This window comes from Zerene cesonia, chromosome 12 (assembly GCF_012273895.1).
Source record: "Zerene cesonia ecotype Mississippi chromosome 12, Zerene_cesonia_1.1, whole genome shotgun sequence".
Classification (NCBI taxonomy): Eukaryota; Metazoa; Arthropoda; class Insecta; order Lepidoptera; family Pieridae; genus Zerene; species Zerene cesonia.
Window position 1 is genome coordinate 2,470,385 of NC_052113.1, and position 19,988 is coordinate 2,490,372.

The window sequence follows — 19,988 nt, forward strand, 5'->3', positions numbered from 1 at the left end:
TCTTTCCTTTTTGGCTTTTCTATGTTCTGTGTTTCTATCGATTTTTAAATTAAGAATTTCTGCATTTAAAATTTCTAGACGTTTACTAAGCTTGTGTGATTATATTTCAATGGCGTAATGGACCACCAATTGAGAGTTAATGATCGTTTTCTGTATTACAACTGGATAAAGTATGTAACCAAAGACTCTCATCACTGTCGTTGGCTTTAAAGTGCTATAATATATCCACAGCACATTTTTAAGTGTAGATTACTAAACACTAGCCCTGGTTCAGCCAGCCCGGTAGGGATAAAATAAAAATAATAGCGTGTATGTACTGTGAACGAAATATTTTAAAAACAGTACGATTAATATCCTATACTTTCAAAATTTTCAATCTAAGCACAATATTGACGAGGATACATTGCTCTACTTACAGAAAGTGTAGGTAGTAAATATTAGAGCCACAAGTGATAACATTTATCCTGGTAAACACCCGCAGAGCCCACATTGACAGCGGGTTTAGTTAAACTTCAATATTATCTTACATTATCCTTTTCGAAAGATAAAGGACAACTGGCACACTTATTTACGAGTGTGGATAAACTCGTTTATGGCACTGGTCCGTTTATTGTCGCCTTGATCTATTTTATTTTCCATGGTTCACGGAATTTTAAATAATTGTCCCGTTTGGTTTATGGCCTCATGAAGCTGACTATAACCTTTGGTATATGGTTTGCAGCTTGCACTGTGGACACTTTTACGTTACAACTGTGGCTCAATTAAGTTTAAAAGGTATTGTAACGGTCCCGTATCCTTACAATGTCTTATGAGATGTTGAAATTACTTAACATGAGATTTATTTCCGCATTTAAAATTATATTTTTATCAATTCGTTATTATACAATCTGCTAATTTATTGTAGGAAGATTATAGGTCGTTTTTTATAATTATCATCGGAATATGTGGCTGGAAACTATGAAATAATGAAGTATGTTTGTAAATGAGTATAAATAAATTTGGCTCGTCTTTTTTTAAGTTGGAAAAAAAGTTTAAGTTAATGTAAAAATTTCCCCTTTGAGCTCATCTTAACCCAACACCCTATAGAGTCAGTATTAAAAATTGTGTTTTCCTCTTAACATGTAAAGACAAGAGACATCTAATTATGATATGTATGAGTTTGGGTTTAACCTAATTTTGATATTTATGAGTACGAAATAAATATTAAACTTCACGATAACCAAAAGCATAAATAAAAACATGTTATTTCAACTGAAGTGAGTCTAAAGTATATTTTATATTATAATAAACACAATTCAAAGAAATTGAACGTGACAATAATGAACTGCATTTACTGATTCTCCTTGAATATAAGGCAAATGGCATTGGAAATGCTTTCAGTATAAAGATAATTAAAGATTATTTCGAGAAATAGAAGGAATTTTTAAAGATAATTTAAAAATGTTTTTTCTTGTCCATATTTAATCTTAAATGCCAATTTAAAATCAAATTTGTATCACAATAAAAATGAGAGTTTATTTATGGTTGAAGTTTTCAAGGTTGGATTTTTTTGTATACTTTCAAGCTATTCGTATGTTTCACATTTTGTTAAAAATATATAACAGGGTATATAGATACCATGATCTTAAATGTGAGTAAAATTTCCTAATCATCGGAAATTATATAAAATCCTTCTACATTTACAAAGTTAAAAGTAAGTAGCTTTAGAAAACGGTTTGTTGTTTAGTTAATACTATTGATATATATATATATATATTAATATTATTTTACACAAAAGTAGTTAAACGCGGTAACGTTTGATGACTCATACGGGTAGTTAAAATAATGTAACGTAAGAGATTTAATACAAATTTCCTTTAAATATGCGTACGTGCTGTTTTGTTGTCTGATTGAAAATCTCTTTTATTTATTTTTTAATTGAATAAAATTGCGTTGGGTCTTAATTGAAACTTATGCAATCATAATTGCAAGAACTAGAAATAATCTCAATGCGGCGTTTAATTCTTGATTAAATCATAAACCTTGTTTATATTAAGTCTAAGCGAATCGTTGATTGGGATTAAAAGCTACGCCGTAGAAACCGTAGAGGTGTAGCATGAGAACGTAGCGACGTAGGCGTTGTTCATCACCCACGTAGCTTTATTTAACGGTTGTGAAAATATTGCATTCTTAAATAACAATGTCATAATCATTCAAATCTTAAAGGAATTTTAATAAAACAGCTAAAGTAAAGCTTTGTGGCCTGTCGTAGCTCAAGCGTTGAAGGTAGAGTTCTTCATTCAAGATAATCTTTCTCAAACTTTTATATCAAGTAAATAATCCCTAAATAAATCAGTGTTTAGTTTAGCGGACAACGTTGCAAATTGAAGCAAATTATAGGCTGAAGCTTGAGTTACTACCGACTTTACCATTGCGTTTTTTGAGATGTTTATTTATAATTAAGATATGACGAACGTAAATATGTTTTTTCCATCCACATTCTTTTATTATTACCTAAACTTATTATACTATTGTTAACTATCTGTAAATAATATACTTATCATTCAAGATATCTCTCAAAGCAATATATAACATACATGAGTAATAATAAACAAATAGTATATTATTAATAATTATTTTAGGCTAGTACTTTCATTTGAAATAATACATCAATTCAGTATGTAAGTTTTTTCTTTGCTGATTAATAAATATATCGTAATAACTTTTAATTAGAAATCAAAGTCGAAATGATAAATATCACTGAAGTGAATTATGGTGCTTTAAAATTTATAAAAGAAAATATGCAATTCAAAAATCAATCAATCAACCGTAAAATTTTAATCAAAAGAATATTTAACAATTATTAATTCTAATTGAAAAGAAATTAATACATAAAACGGTCCTATACTGCTTCATCCCCACCAGACATAAAAAGAATTTAATTTAAGAACATTTTAAAAAAAAAAATACTTACAGTGAAAATTAAATCACAATTTTTTTACAATATCAACAATAAAAACTGCCTTTAGTAAAATGTCACTAGACCGCCAGTTGCTGCTAAGAGCGTCTCTAAGGTTATATGATGCGATTGGCGCGAACCAAGCTTTATAAGAGGTCCCGGGACGCCACAGGTTATAAACATATAAACACAATAAATACGATGCAGTGGGTGTTAATACTTAGTTGAAGATATGCACATTTTTAATAAGCTGGGCTTATTAGGTATTGAACAGGACAACATTTTTCAATATTTGGTTTAAGTATGGGAGAAACTTTTATTATTTTCATTGAGTAACATTTTGTTTTGAGTTTGAATTTTCTAATAAAATAAATAAAATCAAATCCAAAAATTATACATTTAATTTTACGTGGCCTCATTTTAATTCTTCTCAATTTTTCCTAGTATATAATATGAATACATGCCAGTTTAATGTTTAGATATGTTTGTATATCACATACATAATTCATCACATTACATTAACAAATGAAGTCGATTGAGAACCTTCTTTTTTAAAGGACAGTTATTTTAACATATATCCAAAGCATTTATATTGGTACTTTTTTTTTTAAACTGTCGCTTTTATATTTTGACTATACAATCAAATCAAATAATTGTAAAACCTTCTGGTAAACCTGAGTGATAAATGGTTATTTTATCATAACAATAACTAGGTGTGATGTTGTTATCATTACATCGTTTATGTATTTTCTGAGAAACCTAGTTTCCCCGAAACATGTAACATTTTAACAATGATTAACAAAAATACATTTTTAGTATGTACGTAAAAGAATGATCCCTATCGTTCTCATTATTATTGTTAAAGACTGACGCATTTAATAACAAACCATCGAATTGCCCCAATATAAAGCTTAGCGCTATAAGAGCTTTATCAGGGAATATTGTTTTAATAGACTCAGTGTATTATAAACAGTAAATGAATACGACACCTACACTTGTGAAAAAAATACTAAAATAAATATATTAAAACTTTTCTTTCAGTCAGAATAAAAAAAATCGTTGCTCTTTTATCAATAGATTCTATTTTGTTCTTATTTAAGGTAAAAACTTCCTTTTCTCCTTGTTTTCTATAATCATTTGAAAACATGTAGGTAGGTATTTTAATGTTCGTGATAGTCGTGTATAACCTGTCCTTAATATATACTTCTGTATGGGCTGTGATTAATAAATAATAATTGTAATATTATCGCATTTGATGCCGATTTTTTTTTACGAATGGACAATCTTCGACGTTCGCAAAAAGAACGAAAGTTGTCAATTTGTAACAAAGGTTTTTTTAACAGTGTACGTAAACTCTGTGAATTTTCAACCGTTTGGTGTTAAGGTATGCCCTTTTATGGACCACTATAGAGTTGTAATTATTGAATAATGTTAATTACGACTGTTTTTAAAAAAAATATCTTAAATATGACCTTTTGATTTATGTTTATTAGAACAAGCGCTTATTAATTTTGAAAAAAAAATGCCTTGCATCATAATACCTCAAGAATTTTTTAATATTGTACTTTTTCATTAGTGGTAACATTATTAGTAAACTTCGCAGATTTGCTCCGCAGTTTCAAAACAAAAATTTTAAAAATGATGTAATTACAGTAGGTACCTACAGTGACGAAATTAGCGTAATGATTCAAAATAAATAATTATTTATTAACAAGTACACTGGTTATTTTTCCTTTATATTATAACATTTTCAAGCGGATGCAATATGGAAGGTCGCATAAGAATAAAAGGCAGCCTTCAGCAAGCAATATCCAAGTTTGTCCTTCGAATAGCTTCCCTTTTTCATCGTAAAAACTATTTGATTTACGGCCTTTCAATCGTGTGACCAAACAAAAGCAAATAATATTCCATGCCCGCTTAAATCATTGAATGGCTCTCGAAGGAACTATGTTGAATAATAAAATCAAATTTTATTAAAACAAAAATTATTTCTATGTTAGCCTACGAACTTTTCGTCCGAACACATCTTAAAGAATATTAGTTATAAGATGTAGACCTACATTTTAAAATTACTTACGGTATTTAGTAAAAGGAATTAAGAGTTCTTTTTCTATTTTATGCATTGCTTACATCATTTAATTTGCGTAACTAATAGGTATATATTATTTTATCGTTGAAAACAGTGTTTGCTTGGCCGCAGAACCCGGCGATTGCCAGGATCGACCGTATGGCGTTTCCTATTCACACAGAAACCAATATGGACCAAAATAAAATGGCAGTGAATTAATTCATGATTTTAACGATTTTTCCCTGCTTTTCCAAATTATTCTAAGTTAGTTGGAGCCAGTGGCGTAGCTAGAGGGACAAGGGCCCTGGTGCATAGGGAAAGAATCGGGCCCTCCTCCCCTCTTTCCGCCTTCCTCCCCTCTTTCAAAGCTGAGGTTAGAGGGCCCCCTGAGCTCCGGGGCCCTGGTACACTGCACCACCTGGCCTGTCTATGATAGCTACGCCACTGGTTGGAGCAAAGACGTTTAGTAGTTCTAACTAGGGAAAACGCGTTGAAACGGAAAACGAGTTTGAACTATATAATATACCTAAAATAATTTGTTGGCTTATGATTATAAAAAATCAAACATGTTAATGTGTCTAAATCTATCTACATGCATATTCATCACAAAACTGAAACACACTCACGGCCTTACACATAATAGCGTCTTTACACTAGACACTAGTGTTTCGCCTCGGTTTTAGCCGTGGTACATATTTGCCTTTAGCCCTTAGAGATCACGTACTTACATATCCAAGTGTGAAAGTTTAAAATCGGTCTAGTAGTACCTGAGATTAAAGCGTTCAAATATAGAATCAATATCTTCAACTTACAACTACATTTGTGTAATAATACATGTAGGTATGTTTAATAATAGCGTTACGTAATGGTGGTATTACATAAAGATATTTTCTTATCTCCATATTTCAAATTTTATGGCTAATAATTTCGCAGGAAAATAAAAGCTCCTTGTTTACAAAAACGTCATAGACGAGTGGGGACCACGGAGGTAGGAAAGCTCCCGGCGGCGATAATGTATTGGTCGTGTTACCCAGCGTGACGGTAATAGCAATGGCACTCAGGGGTCACTATTAAAAGAGTGATTACCCCGATTGTGGAAGGCTGTGTCTTGAACGCGGGTGACTAAGCGAAGGTTTGTGTCTCTAAAATGTTTGTTAACTAAGTTATTTTGCAGTGTTTAATGAAGAAGCTCAAAAAACTTCTACTCAACGTGCATATTCTACATTATTTATATATGTTTGTTTTTAAAATTACACGGAGCAGATGAAGGAGTTTAGAAAGAAAATTGTTCATGATTATTATATTCCTCGTATTCCTCTTACATTTACGCAAATGTGAAAACCGATTAATATAGATATTTGCAAAAAAAAAAATCCCTATGCCGATCACCAACATTCGCACGAATAAACATAACCACTAGCTAATTACTCGCGTAACTTACTTGTGCGCATACATTAGTACTATATACAAAATATTATTTCGCTCATGCTGGAAAAAACATTTGCACATGTCCTAAATGTGGTTGTGCCTGTGAATGTGTGTTTGTGAAAGACATGAAGGCAAACATTCGTACATTGTGCAAACTATACATATTGCGCGAATGTTTGCACCCTTGTGTGTGGAAGAAAGTAAGAAGAGAAGCGTAATGCGCGGTCGCTCACTTTTTTATGTCATAGTCGGGAAAGGAGCTGGTGGGTCGTTTTATTGTAAGCATTACTATCATCTTTATTACCCTACTCATTGCTACCACCCATGATCATTTGCGTATGCGTAATTCCGAAAATTAATTGCCGACTTGGTTTGGTTGCGTTATTACAGTGGACCGGTACTTTAAAACCATTTGAGACTTATTATCATCAACATTAATATATGATATTGGGAACTATCCCAGTACTTAAAATATTATAATTTCGTTTTTTAAAATGTACCTACCTAATTTTATCTCTTAGCAACTTATGAAGTCTGTGGCATTCAATGTTACCTACATTGAATTTTTTATTATCTATATTTATACGTTATCTATGAAATTTCGACATGGCGGATAATTTTTGATGTAGATGCGAAGCCGGATGCGTGTTTATTAATTTTACTTTCATATATTGTCAGTTTTATCAAATATAATGTAAGAAAGCAACCTTTGAATGTGTAAAGTCCAGTATATTCGTTTGTATTGAAGACTACCTAAGTGCTTTTATTTTTCCTTACAGGGCGCGAAATAAGTCTCCCTCGGTTATTTCGGATAAGGATAAGGATAAAAAGAAACCCAAGGAAAAGAAGAAGAAAGAATCTGGTTCCAGTAGTAGTGATAGTAGTGGCAGGTATATAAATTATATTTTGATTTTAATGCGATCTTCAGGGGCGTTAGGTTATGTGTACTGTGGTAACTAATGCCTACATAGTAAAAAGTGAACTGATTGAACTTGAAGGTATTATGGCGTCCAGTGATACATAAGTGTAGCGCTTCATATAAAATAATTGTTTTTAGACTTTACGACGTGTATTTAATAAGATTGTGAATCTAGCATAAAAAAGGTGAAGATGTTACCAATTCCTTTAATTTCCTAGCTCGTCAGATAGTAGTTCATCTAGATCGTCGTCGCGGTCTTCATCCAGCAGTTCAGAAAGCTCGTCTCGCTCGTCATCCAGCTCCAGTTCGTCCAGCAGTAGTAGCAGTACCAATGATAGGTCCAGGCCAAAGAAGAAGTAAGATATTCCTTATACTAAGCTAAGCAAGTTCGTCAATATAAACCCCAGTAACATAACAAATATATTATGACTAATAAAATTTTGAACTGATGATTATACTAAGAGTGGGATTGATTCATAGATTTTATTATAAATGGATAATTAATCTTAGTTATTTTATTCCTAGCTAGCAATTTCATCTGTTTTTCGATATTTGGTGTTCCTACATTTTCTTATCATACTAAATAAATAAAATGTTGATATTTATATAATGTTATAAGGATTTCTACAAAAACCATATTTTTCAATTAACCTTTGTAACATAAACTACTGCACTTATTGTTATTGAGAATGTATTTTATGTCATATCTGTTATGAACTATTTTTAATTAAAGAGTATCACCTCGCAAAAGTCCAACGAAAGACAGACGTGAACCCAACAGAGACAAAACAAAAGATAAATCACCCTTGGACAAGAAGAAAGTCGCAACACCATCTTCAGCGGATAAATCTAAAGCCAGAGATAAACATGAAAGGTATTTCGTTTCTTACTTACAATATAGCTCTGATTGGAATAAAATCATAATAGTCTGATAAATAACTAATTAACCACTTTACTGGATTTTTTATTCTATGCAAACATTCATTTATCATAATGATCATCTTAAAAAGGCTCCCTTGAATTGGCATAATAAAAACTGTTTATGATACTTTGCATTCCAATTTAATTTATTTATTTTTTGATGGCATTGTCATGTCTTTTGCTTATTATAGTTTTTTTATTTTATTATAAATTGCTACTACTCAGATCTATTACCAGGTTTAATCTTGCCTAAAGATCAATCAATTGTAAAGTTGACAAAGCACAACTATAAAAATTACCATTTTCAGATCACCAGCTCGCAAGAAGCGCGAACGTTCACCACCCCCCCGGCCTACACGCATCCACATTGGCCGTTTGACCCTGAATGTCACTCGTGATCACATACAGGAAATCTTCTCTACATACGGCACTGTGAAAACTGTAGAGTTCCCTATGGACCGACTACATCCTCACAACGGAAGAGGCTATGCGTATGTGGAATTCACCAATCCGGATGAAGCAGAAAATGCCATGAAGCATATGGATGGAGGTAAAAATTAAACTTCACTATTAATCCCTGTTATATCCAGAACTATATAGAGAGACTATATTATTGCAGTAAGGCTTTTATATTATGTAATATGTCTGATTAATGAAGATTTAACATTATTCAAGTGTTTTTTTTATTCCTTATAGTCTTTAAATGTTTTTTAATATATACTATCAAAAATTGTTTATGTCATTCAGGCCAGATCGACGGGCAGGAGATCACGGCGGCGCCGGTGCTGGTGCCGTCGCGGCCCCGCCGGCCCTCGCCGCGCCCGCCGCCGCCGCGACACGCGCCGATGCGACGCCACTCGCCGCCCAGGTGAGAGCCTATACATTGTGTTGTATTTGAGCTGGAACCCGAATATCTAGTAAAGCATAGTAGCTTGTATAGGTAGATAACCAAATTAGGTAGTAATTAATGTAAAATAGGTTATTTTAGTGTGAGCCTGAGGTTTTAGTTTGGGCAAGTAAAAGCGGGATATGACTTATGTATGTCATTTTTTACAATTTGAAAATAGTATTTTGCTTTAATACGTCACGGTATCTCCCAGAGTTTGTTAATGTTATGACTGTATTATATAAAAATGTCTTGTATCAGGTACCGGCGCCGCTCACCGCCACGTCGCCGCTCGCCGCCGCGCCGGCGCCGCACGCGCTCGCGCTCGCCCCGCGCTGCGCCGCGCCGCCGCCGCTCCAGGTCCTCCTCCTCCTCCTCACGATAGACACGCACGCCACCCATACATACATACATACACACTACTCACACAAACATCATACATTCAATTACACCATATCCACTCATATAACATACATACACACATGCAAACAGATCACACACATATGAGTGTGCTGTGTAGGGGAGACTAGTCTCATACGCAATAATATGCTCTATAGGATAAAGGAGATATAGCTAGGTTGTATAGTGTAAGAGACTTGTCTGTACATACTCAGGTTATTTTAATTGATAAAAAAGGCCAGAGGCGAGAGAAACTATGTATTTACTTGATGACAACCTTTATTCAGTCTTGATAATGACACATGTGACATGCTGACATGGAATTGAACACCAACACAAAAAATATTAACCAGTATTTAAGGAAAGCACCTAATCCTAATACTCTAAAGCCTAAATTTTATGCATATTATACAATGATATAGGAGTGATATTTTACACCTCCCTATATAATACAGAGCACATTCCAGTCTCCTCAAAGGTGAGTATAAATGTGTAAAAGTTCATTCTTTTACGACAGTGGCCAGGTAAGTATAAATGTTAATACAATAAGGAAAAAACTGTATTTAAAAATTATCTTTTCTTGAAAAAGCTTGCAAAACGGAAACTGACAACGTGAGTGTTCGGTGAAAATGAACTAGATATAAATTGACTATAGTGCAAAGTGCTCTTGTATTGTCATAAATGGTAATTGTAATGAATGGACTAAAACTTTGTTAATAAATGGTCAAAATAAATTGTTTTTTTCACTTTTCCTCCCCAGATCCCATGATCCTGTTCCCAAATCCAAGTAAAGGTTAATGTTAAGAGGTAAAATAAAACCATATGTGTATGTTAAAGTTTAATTCATTAATTAACAATAAATAATTTTTAAGAATCACAGTATGTTTTTCTTAAAACTAATTGTTGCTCCCAATAATCTTGCAATAGGTAAGGTAATCGGAAACCAGTACTTTTCCTTTGTACAAATAGTCACTGTCCAGTTGAGGCAGTTCTTTTAATGTCCTGAAAATATACAGTCATAGAATCACATAAATGATCTTATCTTTTTCTATTAAAAATACTTATCCTAGAGCTCATTAAATAAGTTATTATATAAATTTACATCTGCACTACTAAATTAATGAGCTTTTATGCATTCAACTGAGTATACATACGGATATTGTACTCTCATATTTTTCGGGCCTCTGACGGGATTCCAAGCAGAGACCGGTGATTTATTAGCTAACATTAGACCAGCTACAGCTGTATATAACCCATACTCTTGGCAAAGCTTTTCCTGAAAGATAATGATAAGAATCAATTCCTTTTAATTAATAAATTTAAAATGGTAAAGAACCATCACAACCAATACGAAACATTATTTCAATTATTAAAATATTGTATCGAAGGAACGCGGCCTTTGTTAAATTTAGATTTTAGTTTTATAGCATTGAATACTTTAAAAAAGAGAAATTTTGAAAGAATAGAAACATAAAACCGAAAGAATAGAAGAAATGCGATTACTGTGGCGGGATCACGGGTGGCCGAGAGGCTAGGCGTTGCTACGGTTTGGCAAAAAACGCGGGTTCGAATCCCGCCTCGTGATCAAAATTTTTTTCTATTCTTTTAAAATTTCTCATTTATAAAGCTTTTCAATGCTATAAAACTAAAAATTAAACATAATACTTTATTAAGAAAGTGCCTTATTTACTTTTTTAACAAATAGGAGGCGTTTGAGTAGTACCAATTTATTATGACTCTTCCTGACATCTATTAGCGAATAATAATGGATGCATATGTATGTGTACGTCTGTTACTCTTTCACGCAAAAACTACTGAACCGATTGCAATGAAATTTGCTTCGTAGATAGCTGGACAACTGAAATAACACATAGGCACTTTTTATACCGATATTCCTACGGGATACGGACTTACGCGGTTTCAACCGCGGGTCACAGCTAGTATCATATAATGACATTATTTAGTATCATCTAAGAAAAATTCTCAATACAATACTCACATTCCACTCAGATAGCATGTAGTCACTATCACTAAGGGCCGAGGCTGCTTTGTCAACATCATTTGGACAAGAGAAGTGAGGTAAGTAGTTTTCTTCTAAAAATGATATAAATGAACTGGGATGACTTAGAAATTGTTCAATTACGTCTTTGGGCGAGTGAGTCAAACTCTTCTTTCCATCCTCCGATACTATAACTGTGAGTGAAATATTTTATGTTTTAATGACATATCATAAGAATTAAATTCTCTCAAGTGACCCCTACTTTACCTTTAGGATTAAGTACTCTGCCGACTCCATGTAATATGCTTACAGTTTGATCCTTTCCCAAAGACATAAATTTACTAGAAACATTCTTTTTCTTTTTAGTTGTCTTACTTTTCACTTCTTTTTCATGAACAATACTAGTTTCTAAGTTTATTGCTGATCCTTAAATAGAATAATCAATTATTTCTTGTTTTATATCTATATTCATATAAAACAATACAAGACTTTCAATATGTGAATACCAATTAGAAGGTATTGTTCTATATAAATAACATTCCTATTAATAACAAATATGCACAAACATGTTTTTTCATAAATTAAGTTGTATCAGGAGTAGACTGGAGAGTAATTACATAGGCTAACCATGATGCAACATCTCATTGCCATGGAATTCCTAATGACTATGCGGGCAAAACACTAAGTTTATGTGTATATATATATACATACCTTTCAGTGATGCAAAGTGTAAATTTAAAATAGCAGATCGCACATCACCTCCAGATGAATTCACAACTGAATCCACAACACTGGAACTTGGTATATTGTACATTGATAAGTAATTTTTGGTAATAATATCAACAGCCCGTTTTAATGCTGATTTTAAACCAGTAACTGACACAGCATTGAAACTGGAAATATATACATAAAACAATATTTTTATAGAAAAGTTCAAAGTATGTAATGTTATGTTCAGTTGTAAATGTAAATATAATTAATTACTTTTTCATATAATTTGACAGCAGATACAGTCTTTGTATATCATTTTAAATTATTTTTTAATAATAGCTTAAACAGGTGTTGATACTTACATGATGTGTGTAATATTGAATTGCTCTTTCAATGCTGGCGTAAAGAGATTGAGTGCTATATTTTTATTGTCTGTATGTGACTCTGAGCAAATGAAAACTATAGGGGATTTTGCTCTTTGTTTATATTGACTGAAAATAAACAATGCATATTTATACTACATTTAAAAAATTGTAAATTATATTATATTATAAAAGAATGGTAAAAATTAGACAGAATTGATTAAGTTTCATTGTCACAATAGTAAATATATATCATTGCTTTAAGTAAAAGACTTTCACAATATTGAAAAAGTAATCATTGAAAAATACTACAGTATTCATACACATTACAATCAAAGATATTAAACTTACTTTAAAATATCTGTGAATTCTGCAGGTGTTCTTAAAAATGTATTAGGAAAATCTTCTACTAGCACTACTTTACTGCTATTGTTATCCAGAAGTGATGTGAAATTTGCAGCATTTATAATAAAATCAAGGAATCTTTTTGATTGGGATTCTTTAAATTGGTAGTCTCCTGTAAATAGTACAACATTAATCACACTGTCACAGTAATATTACAAATGTGAAAGATTGTTTATTTGGATGATTTTTCCGTCAATTACGCTGAAACTACTGAACACTACTTCATTTTGATGAAATTTGGTATACTGACAGGGTATGAGCTGACTTGGTGATGTGATACTTTTTATCCCGATTAAATGCTCCCTTTGGATAAAACTGGAAGCTTGATATATAATGGTCAATTACCTAATAACAATTATCATTATTATTAAATTTTAGGTATTATATTGTATTTCCTTTGCTATTGTAAGTATATACATATAGATACCATATTCTGAAGGAAATTCTATATCAACTGGTGTAATCCATTCTGTAACTTTTATGTTATGTTTAACTGCTAAGGTATGTATTGAAGCTGTTTTCCCACATCCCACTGGCCCAGACAGTAGTAACATATTACTGCTGCTGTTTAAACATGACAATTTTAGCCATTCTTCCACCTCTTGAATTTTTTTATTATGCACTGCTAAATCTTCGACTTTAACTGGATCGAAATTCCTCATCCAATTTTTACTAGTTACAGTAGGATTTATATTATTGTTATTTTTTCGCACACATATCTGAAATAACACTAAATGTTAAGAACGTTTTAAACAAAAAGTATTACTACAAATAAAGTTGTATTACTCACATCTTCCTCGGTGTTTATAGGTTCAACAATTTTACTTGTAATCTTTTTGATCTTTTTCGGTGGTTCAGTTTCGTTAAACTCGAATAGAGGTTTGAACCATTTCTTGCTCTGTAGTAAAAATATTACAATGAGAATATTTTAGATAAAAAAATATTTTTGGAATTAATTTTAGCACTACGAATTAATGTTTACCTTTTGTGGTCCGTTCATTATTATTTCACAAAGGCTGCTTTAAAAGGTGTGTAAGTTCACTAAGGTTTCATATAATATGTGTTTTATATCTCTAATAAAAAAATTGTTCATGTCTTTATATTTTCAATAAACCGATTAAAATTGACCGATGCACACATTCAAATTCAACACAGGAAATTCGAGTCACAGATTAAGAAGATTTAACGTCATTTTATTTTTAAATATCAAGTCATGATCTAAACAAGATTAAATATGTATTCAACTGGAACGAATTAGATTCAAAATATGCATTTAACAGAATCAATGTTACATAGCTACAAAGCTGAGGATCTTTTTTAATGAAAGACAGTTTTTCTTTGTAAGGTGAAGCTTTAGTTTTTAACTAATTTCCTAGATATCATAGCTGATTTTTTTGTTAAGAAATATATTTATGTCATCTTGTGCCAGTTGTCAAAGTCAAAGTCAACTTATTATTGAATGTGAATGAATTCACTTGCAAATGCGCGTAGTTACGTAAAATATTTGTATTTTAATTTTAAGTGTAATTGGAACACCACTTAGCTGGTGTGGATTTTTTAGAAATTAAATAAATATAAGTAAGCCACATCAATAGTGAAATTTCTTTATTGTCTTCACTATTTCTAGCTATAAATTACGTGTTTTTTCAGGTGCAATGCAGGCACTCAAAGCCATAGGAGCTGCGGCTCCGTCTACGGTTTTATCCGTTTTAAAGAAAGGAGCCTTTACACCAATTATAGATCAAGTACGCCAAACCCATTTACCAGCTCCAGACCCATCAGAGAAAAGACCGTATTCGCCTTTTCAAAAAACATCGAACATGGCAGAGTATGCTGTCGCTAGGTTGGATGATTTACTGAATTGGGGTAGGAAGGGATCAATGTGGCCCATGACTTTTGGATTGGCTTGCTGTGCTGTAGAGATGATGCACATCGCCGCGCCACGCTACGACATGGACAGGTAACAAAATATAGGCATCATTGACACTCCATTTTATTAAAAGGAGTCAAAAGTAACGAAATTATATTTTAACAATCTTATATTGTTAATAGTGATGGTGACCTTGCACTTATTTTCGAAACATATGGGATGAAATTTAACTAAGGAATAAAACTAGATGAAATTAGATTATTTTTGTAAATACATCATTGATTGTCAGTAAATGTATATCAATATTAAACTATGCTGGTTTTCTTTTATAAGCGGGCAAAGGATTGGGCAGATGATATGAAATAAAGCTATACAATGTGTCCCACAGTACCATAGAAAATTGCATCCTATTTTATAATTGGTACAATACAATACCTATTGCAGATATGGTGTAGTATTCCGAGCATCGCCTCGCCAGTCTGATGTGATGATAGTAGCTGGAACCTTAACAAACAAAATGGCCCCAGCTTTGAGGAAAGTTTACGATCAAATGCCTGACCCAAGATGGGTGATCTCCATGGGCAGCTGTGCTAATGGTGGTGGATACTATCATTACTCATACTCTGTTGTGAGGTTGGTTGTAGTTATAAATAAACAAATAATCATGGCTTTTTCCGTACATTTTGGAATTTGATTTGCTGCATTTACCAGTAACTGATCAATTTAAAAATGCTTAGAGATTGAGACTACATTTTTTAAGTGGTCATTATTGCTAATACTTCATTGTCAATCTGTCTGTCTTTCTGTCCATCTGTTGCCAGGCTGTATTACAAGAACTGTGAAAGCTAGATAGGTGATTGAAAAATTTTCAGAGATTATGTATTTCTTTTGCAACCATAACAACAAATACTAAAATAAATCGAGGTTCGGCAATGTCAACTAACAAAATACATGAACACAAGTTAATCTATTTTGGTTTTAAGAAAAGCGATGTCATTACTATGTATCTGTGTAAATAGTTTGGATAATTTAGTATTTTATACATTTTCATTAATTTATCAATTGTTATACTTTGCAGGGGCTGTGACCGCATTGTACCAGTAGACATCTATGTGCCAGGTTGCCCACCTACTGCAGAAGCTCTGCTGTATGGTATACTCCAGTTACAAAAGAAAGTTAAAAGAATGAAAACTGTCCAGATCTGGTACAGAAAGTAAACTTCTAAAACTCTACCTTGACTTCAGTGTAATTTATTGTTACAGTAAATATAATCATAGTAGAAACATCTTTTATTTTATATCACCTTTAAAATCATTTTTTTTAATGAAATAGTCAAATCATATAACAGTGTATTAAAGAATTATAGCTATAAAAATTATAGTTTGTATTTTGGTCTTTTATTTCTCACTCATTTAGACGTTTTTAAATAGGAAAGTAATAATAGAATATTAAAGTGATGTTTTAAATGCATATAATTCTTTTATTAACTTAACCCTTAAAGGCTAAATGCTGTTCCATACATTTGAAAAAAAGGAATAACGATACCATATTTTCTATTATTTTTTGTCATTATCGGCAATGGAGCTGTTGAGTCGCCCGATGGTAACCGCTACCACCGTCCATGAAAGTTTAAAGGTTTAAGGTAGTTTGCAGGCCATTGGAATCTACAAATGGATTACCGACTTTAAATGAAAAGCGATCAAGTAAGGATTGAAAGGAATAAAGGAAATGATCGGGATACTATTATATAGTTTATACATATATATTCTATTTTACTATACTCTGATATAGAGGACTTTGTTTTAAAACAGGAACATCTTTGTGTCAGGAGTCCGCTGAATTTTCTATACCTAAGACATATAATTAAATCAATCTCGATTTCAATCTTTTTGCAATTAGGCAAGAGATATAATTTTAGCTGTAACATTTAAATGAAGTACCACGTGTATATCTATGTGGTTTCAGAGCCACAATCTGAAAAAGTACAAGCTAATCATGAAGAACATGGAATGTCAAATGAATCTGTCGAGTATTTAGTTTCATAGTTTGATAATTTAAGTACAAACATACAAAATCATAAATTTGTAAGTTATATTTCAACTGGTCTATAATTTTAAATATCTGTAACTTTCTTTGACAATTTAAATTTAAATTTCATTCTTGCAATGATCTTCACTACATAATATAAAATAAAGTCGCTTTCTGTCCCTATGTATGCTTTAATCTTAAGAATTACGCAACGGATTTTGATGGGGTTTTTTTGTTAATAGATAGACTGATTCAAGAGGAAAGTTTAATTGTATATAAACTACTCTGAATACGCGTCCGAAGTCACGGGCAAAAGCTAGTATTTACCATTCGTATTAATTATATTATGACGATTTGTACACTAGCCAAATTTCACCTGCATGACTATATTTACATGTAGTCGTACTATTGATTCTTACCGATTTCCTCACAATGATTTTCTTCAGCGTTTAAAGTAGTGGTGATGCGGATAATGCGGATAATAAAATTGAAAAATCACTTATTTTTTTGCACGCTCGTATGGTCTGAAAGAAGGGCTTTCTATTGTGCTTAGAGGTCCTATAACCACACGACATTTACTTGCAGGTATTAATAACTTTTCTGTACTCTGTAGTATTATAAGGAATATGTTAATAACTTAATCATAACCAAATCAGTCAACTATAACTATAGCATCAAAGATTGACTATGAAGAAAATTTATATTCTTCAAAAATATGTGAAATTTTTAAAGAATATAAATTTTTTATCACGACTTGGGATTCGAACCAGTCTTTTTGCCAAACCGTAGCAGCGTGCGCCTATCCTGTGATCTAACATGGCAATAATTTTGCTTTGTTTCACGCGAAATTGGTGATTGTCGTCATACAATGGTGCGTCTTACATTCACATTAACCTATATAACTGCTGTTTTAAGTAGTAGCCATATTATAGACGCGAAAGTTTGGAAGTTTCTTACTATATTTACCTATGGCCCATGGCCGATTACATCTGGATGAAATATAATTCATTCATTTTATTTTATGATGTTCTAGCGTCCGCTCCAGAATTCTTTAAATCAGTCCAACAGTTCCCGAGATAGCGACTTCAAAGAAACAATATTCAGATTCTTGTTTTATCCCAAGGGAGCATTTAATCATTAATTAAATTTACTACCTGTCAGCTCATACCCTGTCTGTATACCAAATTCCATCAAAAACCGTTCAGTAGTTTCAGCGTGATTAACGGACGAACATCCAAACAATCTTTCTCATTTATAATATAAATGTAATTAGTATGATAAACATAATGGCCAATAAATATGATAGTTTTATATATTTCATACGTTTTCGTATGGATTAATAAGCAGAAATAAGCTCATCAACTAGTTTTGACAATTCTCGCGTGAATCGTAAAGGCGGGTCATCTATCACACAGGGTCAGCTGTTTGGTTTATAAGTTGGTAATATTGCTTTATTGGCATTCAATTGGTATCAAGGTATAGTTCTTTCATTTAAGTCAAATGTATCTGAGACGATATGTTTATTGTAATACTTAATAATATACAGTTTACAAAAATATGAACAATATAACATAAAGTGTCTAGGATATTTTTGACTAGAATAGGAAAGTACAAAAACTCGTATTGGTATAAAAATCAAAAGTTTTAATGGTATTTTCTGAATCGCACCAAGCTTTCATTTACTTTTTAGTATACAGAATGATTTTGTATAAACTATAATACATTTCTGATTTACTCTTAAAGAAACAATGAGAACATTATTATCAAAATGTGCCCTAAAACAGATTATCATTTTTTTTTAATTTTGTCTGACAACATTCACAAAAATGGCACATGTCGAGTACAATAAAACATTTCACGGAAGCATCATCAGCTTGATATTTGTCCACAGAAATCTACTAGAAAATAATTTAAGGAAGAAGGTAACACGATTTGAATGTAAATGTAATATCATTATCTACCTGCAAACAGACACTACTCTGAAGTCAGACAAAACGCATTTCACAATACAATAATATCACATATTTTAAATGCATTGAAAGAATCAACTGTTCGTACAACAGAAGTCGCCGTGTGGATTGTTAACAACCTCGGAAGAAAGGAGTACATCATAAATAAATAAATAAACCTCCACTGGTACAATTGAAAATCCATTTTGAGATTTTTAACGGAAGTATAAATTAAACTCCCGATACAATAATAATTTATGGGATTTTTTTCCTTTGTATGACGTTAAATAAACCGATTCTATATTTTAATTACTAATTTACAATCTAATATTTACATTTTATTTATAAGTATATATAAATATGTATAATTATATCGATAGCGATTCCGTTAATCCTATCTATCTTCACATAACCAGCGATGTATAATTAACTAATGTTGGTGACACAATAACAACTCGTTAGATATTTTCATGTAAATAAACAAGCAGTAGTGTACGGCCGGCGTCCGAGATCTCGTCCTATATTGCACTCGCGGGCCGGACCTCCGCCCCCTCGTATATACATTAGGGACACCGGCGCGACGTTAAAGCGACGTTACAATAAATAATTCTCTAAACCGATAATACCAAACGATACGTCAAATCATACTCTCGTTCGCGCTACGTTATTTACACGTCGGGAGCGAGGGGCCGCTATCATCGCGGCTCCTCCTTCTTGAGCAGGTCGAGCGGCGCTAGCGGGGCCAGCGGCGGCGCCAGCGGGGCCAGCGGCGGGGCCAGCGGGGCCAGCGGCGGCGCCAGCCCGTGCGCCACGCGGTGCGGCAGCAGCGGGCCCGCCTTCATCTGCTGGTGGTGCGCGTACGCGCTCAGCATCTTGGCGCGGTCCTCCTCCGCGCGGATGGCGGCCTCCACGAGCGGCGCGAACCGCATGTGCTGCAGGTCGAACGAGCGGTAGGGGTCCCAGTGCGGCGGCGGGTAGGCGGCCAGCGCCGGCGGCGGCTTGCGCTCATCCTTGACGTCCGGCGCGCCGTTGCGCAGCGGCGAGCGCGTGCGAGCGCGCTCCAGGTCACGCTCGCGCTCGCGCGCCTTGCGCCGCTCCCGCTCGT

The 19,988-nt window shown here is 33.1% G+C and overlaps 4 protein-coding genes across 5 annotated transcripts in view; 2 read left to right on the plus strand and 2 right to left on the minus strand.

Moving 5' to 3' along the window:
- Window positions 1–7,027: 7,027 nt before the first annotated feature.
- LOC119830761 (RNA-binding protein with serine-rich domain 1-A-like) lies at window positions 7,028–10,293 on the plus strand. The gene is made up of 7 exons (XM_038353891.1): window positions 7,028–7,128; window positions 7,214–7,324; window positions 7,572–7,709; window positions 8,087–8,227; window positions 8,583–8,824; window positions 9,022–9,142; window positions 9,422–10,293. Coding segments are annotated over exons 1-7 (879 nt in total). The 5' UTR covers window positions 7,028–7,126; the 3' UTR covers window positions 9,546–10,293.
- Window positions 10,294–10,384: 91 nt separating this feature from the next.
- On the minus strand, window positions 10,385–14,218 carry LOC119830760 (cell cycle checkpoint protein RAD17). Of its 2 annotated transcripts, XM_038353889.1 has the most exons (10): window positions 14,019–14,218; window positions 13,827–13,934; window positions 13,464–13,755; window positions 12,983–13,148; window positions 12,632–12,760; window positions 12,270–12,451; window positions 11,826–11,984; window positions 11,559–11,752; window positions 10,714–10,835; window positions 10,385–10,561 (listed from the first exon to the last, which is right to left on the minus strand). In XM_038353889.1, the coding sequence occupies exons 1-10, from the start codon at window positions 14,034–14,036 to the stop codon at window positions 10,456–10,458; spliced, it is 1,476 nt and encodes a 491-aa protein (XP_038209817.1). In that variant the 5' UTR covers window positions 14,037–14,218; the 3' UTR covers window positions 10,385–10,455. The 2 variants fall into 2 exon arrangements, with proteins under 2 accessions (XP_038209817.1, XP_038209818.1); XM_038353890.1 differs by lacking the exon at window positions 14,019–14,218 and having other exon boundaries at window positions 13,464–13,766.
- A 252-nt stretch (window positions 14,219–14,470) lies between these two features.
- On the plus strand, window positions 14,471–16,293 carry LOC119830844 (NADH-quinone oxidoreductase subunit B 2-like). The gene is made up of 4 exons (XM_038354007.1): window positions 14,471–14,614; window positions 14,687–14,996; window positions 15,351–15,539; window positions 15,985–16,293. The coding sequence occupies exons 2-4, from the start codon at window positions 14,692–14,694 to the stop codon at window positions 16,121–16,123; spliced, it is 633 nt and encodes a 210-aa protein (XP_038209935.1). The 5' UTR covers window positions 14,471–14,614; window positions 14,687–14,691; the 3' UTR covers window positions 16,124–16,293.
- A 2,264-nt stretch (window positions 16,294–18,557) lies between these two features.
- LOC119830630 (autism susceptibility gene 2 protein-like) overlaps window positions 18,558–19,988 on the minus strand; it is a 9,895-nt gene continuing 8,464 nt past the window's right edge. Inside the window, exon 10 of the mRNA XM_038353682.1 lies at window positions 18,558–19,988. This exon is cut by the window's right edge and continues 4 nt beyond it. Within this exon, the coding sequence (XP_038209610.1) occupies window positions 19,579–19,988 (410 nt within the window). The 3' untranslated portion in view covers window positions 18,558–19,578.